The sequence below is a fragment of the Octopus bimaculoides genome, chromosome 7 (genome assembly GCF_001194135.2).
Source record: "Octopus bimaculoides isolate UCB-OBI-ISO-001 chromosome 7, ASM119413v2, whole genome shotgun sequence".
Taxonomy (NCBI): Eukaryota; Metazoa; Mollusca; class Cephalopoda; order Octopoda; family Octopodidae; genus Octopus; species Octopus bimaculoides.
This window is the reverse complement of record NC_068987.1, coordinates 1,276,850-1,284,570: the sequence shown is the minus strand read 5'-3', so window position 1 is coordinate 1,284,570 and position 7,721 is coordinate 1,276,850. Positions and strand designations below refer to the sequence as shown.

At 34.6% G+C, this 7,721-nt stretch overlaps 1 protein-coding gene across 1 annotated transcript in view; it reads right to left on the bottom strand.

The window, feature by feature from the left end:
- LOC106877658 (uncharacterized) overlaps positions 1–7,721 on the bottom strand; it is a 776,611-nt gene that overhangs the window by 369,176 nt on the left and 399,714 nt on the right. The window contains exon 2 of the mRNA XM_052969108.1: positions 2,265–2,607. Coding sequence (XP_052825068.1) covers positions 2,265–2,325 — 61 coding nt within the window. The 5' untranslated portion in view covers positions 2,326–2,607. The remainder of the gene's footprint in view (positions 1–2,264; positions 2,608–7,721) is intronic.

Genomic DNA, 7,721 nt, shown 5'->3' with positions numbered 1-7,721 from the left:
GTGTATATATGTGCATAAATATGTGCAAATGGGAGAGGGTGAGACGAAGAGAGAAAGAACGACAAATAGAGAGAATAGTCAGGAAATTGATGTGCATGTATTGGTATATATATATATATATATATATACATTCACACACTTATAAATATATACACTCATACATATATGTATACACACATATATGCATAGACACATATATAAGTTTACAGACACTCACACATACACATATATTCTATATTTACAGAGGGAGACAGACAGACAGAAATAGAGATAGATATATAGATATACATAGATAGATAGATAGATAGATAGATAGATAGATAGATAGATATACTGCTGCTACTGATTTTACATAATCTTTTACCTTAGTTAGTTTTGTTAATTATAAAATGTCGGAGCAGTGAAGTGTAAATTCTTTGATGTGGTTCATTTGAAGATGTTGTATCTTTATTGCTAAATAAGTTGATATACGATTTGCAGAATGAAGCTTTGCAGTAGCATTAAAATTAATTGAATTTCATAGAGTGATTAATAGTAGTGCTGTTGCGCCGCCGAACACTGGGTGTTTAGATTCTTTTCATTGATTATCTCGTAAATACGTTTGTTTCTTCTGTACACATTGTTATTCTTTATGTGGTCTGCCAAAGCTAGCTTTGACATGGACGACGCATTTCAGCCCTGGCATCCCTATCTTGTTTTAACCGTAATATATTCAGGGCTAAATTCTTCAATGTCACTCGTTTTTGGAAGCAACGAGTGATATGAAGATTTGGCAGGTATTTCTAACAGAAGAATTCATAATATAAAGGACCAATTCTGACCTTGGACAGTTGTGTTTGTTCTGATGATTTTAGCGTTGGTGTTGTCGCTGACCTTCAGTAACTTTTTTGTGAAAGGTCTTGTTCGTGTTGTCAAAGATGTTCCAGTAGTATATCAACTTATTTAGCAATAAAGATCTCTCTCTCTCTCTCTCTCCCTCTCATACACACGCGCGCGCAGAAGGATCGTATAATCAAACGTGGTGCTGTTTTAAGGCGTGATTCCTAGCGCAATCCACGTACATGCACAGGTTCCCCGAAGGTGTGCATATGCTGAATGAATGTTTTCTTGAAGTCATTGACATCGATTCCTGCATAATTACTTACGATACCATCAAGAGTATTAAGAGTTACCCTATCAATACACTTTTAAGAAACCAAAATCCCATCAAGTGACAGGAAAGTGGATTGCTTTCGTGAGGAGCAAGCAGGTGCGTGGAGGAAATCTTGCGTAGACGTATAACTTTTTTTGTTGCCGGGGAGTGATTGCGAGATGATATCGGAGAGATGTTCTTTAGGCAGGTGATACTAATCGTAACATTATGCACATTAAAAAGTGTATGACATACTAATTTGGCTGAAACTTTAGTTCCTGTTGGGATTATAGATTAGCTGTTAAAATATTTTGTGACGGAAATGCCAGGATGCAAAGTTATGAATTCCTAGAGCTGAAGACATTTCATCAGACATAGAGGTTTTTTCTGTCTGAATGATGGGACAATCTTGTTCAACAATGTCGTTTATAATTATATTGTTCCTTTTGTAAGGCTAATTATCTAAATTAAAAAAAACAAACAACATATCAGGATAGAATTCCAAATAAATCTCTCAAAAAATCGTAACGGCAACAAAATGAATCGCTTCATAAAACTGATTCAGTAAAATAAAGGTGAGTCAGGAGACACAAAGAAATCTTTTAGTCTTTGACTCGTTCCAGCTAGCTGAATTTGTCAATGCTATAGAATCACCAGGAGAGCAATTACAAGCAACGTCACACAAACACACATACACACACAAGCATACTAATCAATAATGAAATCATAAATTCATGAAATAAAATTATGTAAAGCTAGAAATATAATTTTTGGTAAAAAACAAATTGTATCATTTTGCTTTCACTTCTTAAACAAAGCGCAATATATACAAATGCGTAAACATTTAAATATATATTTTGTTAAGTATTTAAAGTTTTATCTTGTGTTCTAATACATCATAAATGCGGTGTCCATTCTTTAGAAAAAGATACACGTTGCCACCAGCAATATATCGCAATAATCATTCCTGTTTATTTAATAATAATTTTATATGGCACACAAAAACAATGTTCTGTTAAGCTGAAACAGAAAAGCAATGCAAAAGGACACTGTAGAATCATCGGTTCTAAATAGGATTAAGACTTCAACAAACACAGGGAAGGCGAATAGAGACTAATATATAGAGACTTACCTTTGATTTTGTCAGTGAATGCGATAAAGAGAACAAGGAATATATAGGAAGGCGTACACATCGCTGATGGTGGAGGTGATAGGAGCAGTAGTAGTAATAGTTATTGTTGTTGTAACTGAGATTGTTGTTGTTTTCTACGTCCAATTTTACTGGCAATTTACTAATTCAACTCAGATCTCTGCCTTTAAATTGAGGCTTAATTAGTTTATGTCATTAAGAATATCAACTGTTATGGTCGTAACATCGACGATGGCGTTAAGGTTAATTGAAGTAACATCCGATCACCTTCGTATATGCTACAATGACACTTGTAAAGGTATCTGTTTTCACTCGGGTTCACGGCCTGAAAATAGAAGAAAAAGGGAATAATATTAGTTAAAACTAACTTCACTAATACACACACACACACACACACACACGCACACACACACACACACACACACATATACTGAGAGAGAGAGAGAGAGAGAGAAAGAGAGAGAGAGTCATATATAGATACATGTATAGATTCATATATAGTTTCATGCATACAAGTAAGCTCAGTCGTGGTAAACATTGAAGCTACAAACCAACTATCAGGTTAAACAATAATAAAACCCAGGAGATATTTAACTTAACTACGCTCCTGAAAAATTAAGAAAACCCCTATCAGTAATATTATTACTGTAGTGTACATAATAATCATTAAATATCAGGTGAAGTGAGAGGCAAAATAGCATTTAAGTCTGAAGGCTCACATCCGTTCTCAGTGATGGAACGGCTGTGACCATAAAGAATTTTTCAATTTGGTTTTTACTTCTTTTGGGCTATACTTATGATTATTTATACATATATATGTGTGTGTGTGTGTGTGTGTGTTATTATATATACGTATATATCTATCTATAAATATATATCATATATGAGTACATATAGTCATATGCGCGCGCACATGCACATTCACGCACGAACACACGCGCACACGGAAGCCTAAAAAGTGCAGGAAGAACAGGTATTATAAAGGCAAAGGTGTACATTCGATGATTTGGATGATATTCTTCCAAAATAAAAATAAAAAGATAATATAAAACAGTAATCGGCCGGTAACAAATGAACGAGCAGAAACGAAATGGAGAGAAACATGTGATAAAACGTTAATATGGTGAAATGTAATCCTATGAAGTGTTGTCAGAAATGGCTGTATGGACCAGCGTGCAGGTGTTGTGTGGGAGCATATCGGAATTTTATTGTAGGTGCAGAGGTGAGTAAGTGGTTGAAACGTTTGAGCGTCAAGAAAACTATTTTGAGGGATTTGTTCTGGTACTTTGTGTCGCTTCGAATGCAACTTCGCGTTTCATCTTCTTATCAGTCAAGTGGTGAGTAAGATTCAGTAAAATGTCCCTTTCCCCTCATATTTCTGGACTTGTGACTCTCTGATAACAAATTTTGGTGGTTTAAGTTGAAAATGAATAAACAATCAAGTTTGGTCAGATGGACATGGTCCACCACAAACGATTATAATATAAATATATAGAGAATTCATGACATTCACGGAAATTGATGTACAAATGAGATTGTTGTTTGAAGAATTATCGTAATTGTGGGATGAATATTTTAATACGTTAAACATCTCTGTCATTGTTCTCGTTACGAGAAATAAAGAAACTCATCAAAGATTGATTATATATTTAGATATGTATTCCTACGGTTAATTTGTCAAATCACTTAATAAATTTTCCGCAGTCTTGGAGAAATCTTCCGAGTTGCATTTGTTTAAATATTGAGAAATATCTACCTAGCTGTTTACTGGCTTGTCTTTCACATATTCCATGAATTCAGAAATATTGGCTACTCTTGTTTATGCTTTTGATACTAACTCTCAGGTTAAGTAGAAAGTAAGCAACGTTTGGAAACATGAAATTCATCACAATATATTTCAACAATGCGGAAGATTTTTTCATCAAAGTAAGTACCATTACAATTAATACATTTTTGCCAACGAGTTACAAGTTTGTTTATTCCGGTAACATAAAAATCTAGAATTCTGGAGCTGATGAACTCTTTGAACGCACTTTCAGCATCAGTTTGATTTTTTAACTCCTCTCGCGGGAAACCATCAAGGTGCTTGAAAAAGTGGTATTCAATAAGAGAAAGGTCTGGGGAATAAGCTGGGTGGAGAAAAACTTCGTAGCCAAATTCCAACAACTTCTGGAGCATCATTTGTGAAACGTGTGCTCGAGCATTGTCATGAAGAACGATTGGTCTTCTTCTGTTGACCAGTCTGGGATGGAGGAGTAGCAGTTTTTAGTTCATTTAGTGCATTTGGGCAAGTTTATGTCTGTATTATCAGACAATTTCAAAAAAATATTTTAAAAATTTCAAAACTCTACAAAAATTCGGCATAAATTCTTCATGGTTGAAAATGTTGCTTACTTTTTACTCAACCTAATATATATTTTAATTTCATATTAAGTAATCACTGTTGTAATAATAAATTCCGTTGTGCATTTATATACTTTATTTCACGTATAAAGAAATAATTCCGTTTCTTAGATAAATTTTCACTTTATTTATTATTAATGTAAATATTGGACAGACTCATCGATGCAGAATTGTTTGCAGCAAGTCTACTTCAAAAACGTACACAGGTTTCTATATTTCAACTTTATTTATTATAGTTTTCACTACATTTAAGTCAAACAAAACATATTTACTGTCATTATTGATCGTATGGATATTCTTGTCTATTTACTAATTTACTTAACAGCGCTATTTGATACTATTTAGACACTTATTATGCAGGAGGTATATCACAACGATGTTCCATGCGCGACCATCCAATGTGATTCATGCCTTTGGTGATTTACATGGTGGAGTGCGATCTTATTTTTTTAAATTCAGTGTTGACATTTGTTGGGTGTTTAGCTGATATTTCTTCGACGTTGATATCCGAAAATAGAGGTTCTACCTCAGAAGGTGACAGACACATATAAATGTTATTAGTTTAGTCACGTAATGTGGATTTGAGTGTTTGAAATTGGTACGAGATAATATTTCTTCTTCAATTAGGATCCAGATGCCTTCAGCTCCTCACTCTCATGTATTATTAGAATGAATATTTTATCCTGTACCATTGTGCATGATCTTGGTTATTGTTGTTGTTTTGTTTGTTTAACACTAGGTCATGAATACGAAAACTCTGAGATTAACAATCAATTTATCATGCCGTAATATCTTAATTAGCAACATCAATAATTGTTGTCTGAGCGTATATAATATTGACTTAGGTTATCATTAACAAAATTATTTTTAAATGTTGACATTAATTTGTTGAGATGATTTCTACAGATATATTATAGAACTTATAACTAGCCCTGATTTTTGCTACAACGTTTCGTATCGAAGCGTCAGATGTAAACAGACAATGTAATGGAAGACATAAATGCGTAATGAGTGTATATTCTATATTTCGGGGGGTTGTTACCCCTTCTTCAGCACTTGTCCAACCCATTATTGCCTCCGAACACATTGCTCATATAGCCACCGCACACAGCGGTGGTAAGTTATTGGATATATCAATTTATATAAGAGATGCATTCCTGCGGCTGGTATTTAAACGTTAAATATTTGTAGGTACGTAGTACTTCGTTATGCAAACGTGTCTGTATGACGAAGATCTACATACATACAAATCTTTAATGTTGACATTGTTTTAAATGTTGTTGATAGAATTGTTGCTGTCGTTGTAGGCGTTGCAATCGAAGTCATTGGTGTTCAGCTGACAATCAGTTAATGATGATGAAAACTGTTCCACAGCTTCCTTACAGGTTTTCCTCATTCAACACTACATCTTTTTACATATGCTTAGTTTTTTTTTTATATTCTTTGTACTGGTGGATTTGAAAGAGATTTACCTGTCGTTACTAGTTGGCCGCGTGGCGCAAGCCTCATTCACAGATCACGAATATCTTACCTATATGCAGTGACGCCAGGGATATGACTAGATATAGATGTGAATCTTATACTCAAAATGAATAACAAATGCTGCTATTAATATCTCTTTAAGGAGGGTTCCACGCGATTTGAATGAAAATCTTCACAGGGGTTGCTTGATTTATGAAGGTAGGGAGATTGGAGGCCTGATTCGACTGTTGGTAACAGAGTGGACTCCAATAGATATGGTCAGGTATAAGTGGGAAATTGGGGAGTGGATCAACTTTACAGTAATGATTCTAATTAATCAAAGAATTGTAGAAAGAAGAGATCCAAGAGTATTATCGGTGGTGATTTTAAGAGGATATTTTGGGTGTATTAACTTTAAATACAGTGTGTCATTGAAATAAGAAAGCTTTCCTTTCCATTCTCGAACCAATTTAAAGAAAGCTGATGGTTCATGAAGTAAACAAGACGCGACAGTAAGAACGAAATTAAGATGTAATAATGGCGATAAAATTGAGATATCTTCACAACTAGGCGGCGAGCTGGCAGAAACGTTAGCACGACGGGCGAAATGCTTAGCGCTATTTCGTCTGTCTTTACGTTCTGAGTTTAAATTCCGCCGAGGTCGACTTTGCTTTTCATCCTTTCGGGGTCTATAAATTAATTACCAGTTGCATACTGGGTCGATAATCGACTGGCCCCAGCCTCCCCAAAATTTCGGGCCTTCTGCCTAAAGTAGAAAAGATTATCTTCGCAACTATATAGGTTCCCAAGTTATTGCACGTTTGGGAAGTTTTGTCTAGATTAACTTCGTGTCGATAAAAGGTTTATCAGGGAAATTTCATAGGAAAAAACTTCGAGAATATACACTAAAGAGAGCATTTCTGCCCTCGTGCAAAACAATTCACCTGCCGCCATTTCAATACCAAAATCTAGCTGTTGTGTTTCTTTCGTGGAGTCTATTCTGCTGCAAGTATTTCGGCAACAATTTTGTCTAAGGGGAACTTCCGCCAATGACTATATGAAAAGGACATATATTAATAAAGAGTGAGAAGGCAATATTACGGCGTTGATGCACTGGAAATGATAGTATTGATGAGTAAATGTCTATTGCTCATTGAACAGTTGCTCCAATATTAGAGATATAGATTATTGACTTGTATAAATTTAGAAAAATTCATTGAATATCACGTCATACCAAAAATAGTTTAAATTATACATTACTAAATAATTATTTATGAGTATAGATAAAACGAAATGATAAGTGGCAACGAAATTGAAATATTTATATTTAATTCTGAAAGAATTTATATCGCAATTGAGTCCAATCTTTGTGTGTAGAAGTGTGCTTGCTTGCGTGGATGTGGGTGTGGCTGTGTGGGTGTGGGTGTGCGCGCGGGGCATGTGGGTGTAGAATATTTTACTGGATCTACTTGTATATTTTCGTCTGCCATTCCAATCAATTCTCTCTATAAATTTTTGTCCGCTTCCACAGAATTTTACAAATAATATACGCTCAGATACTCATATTAGTTCCTT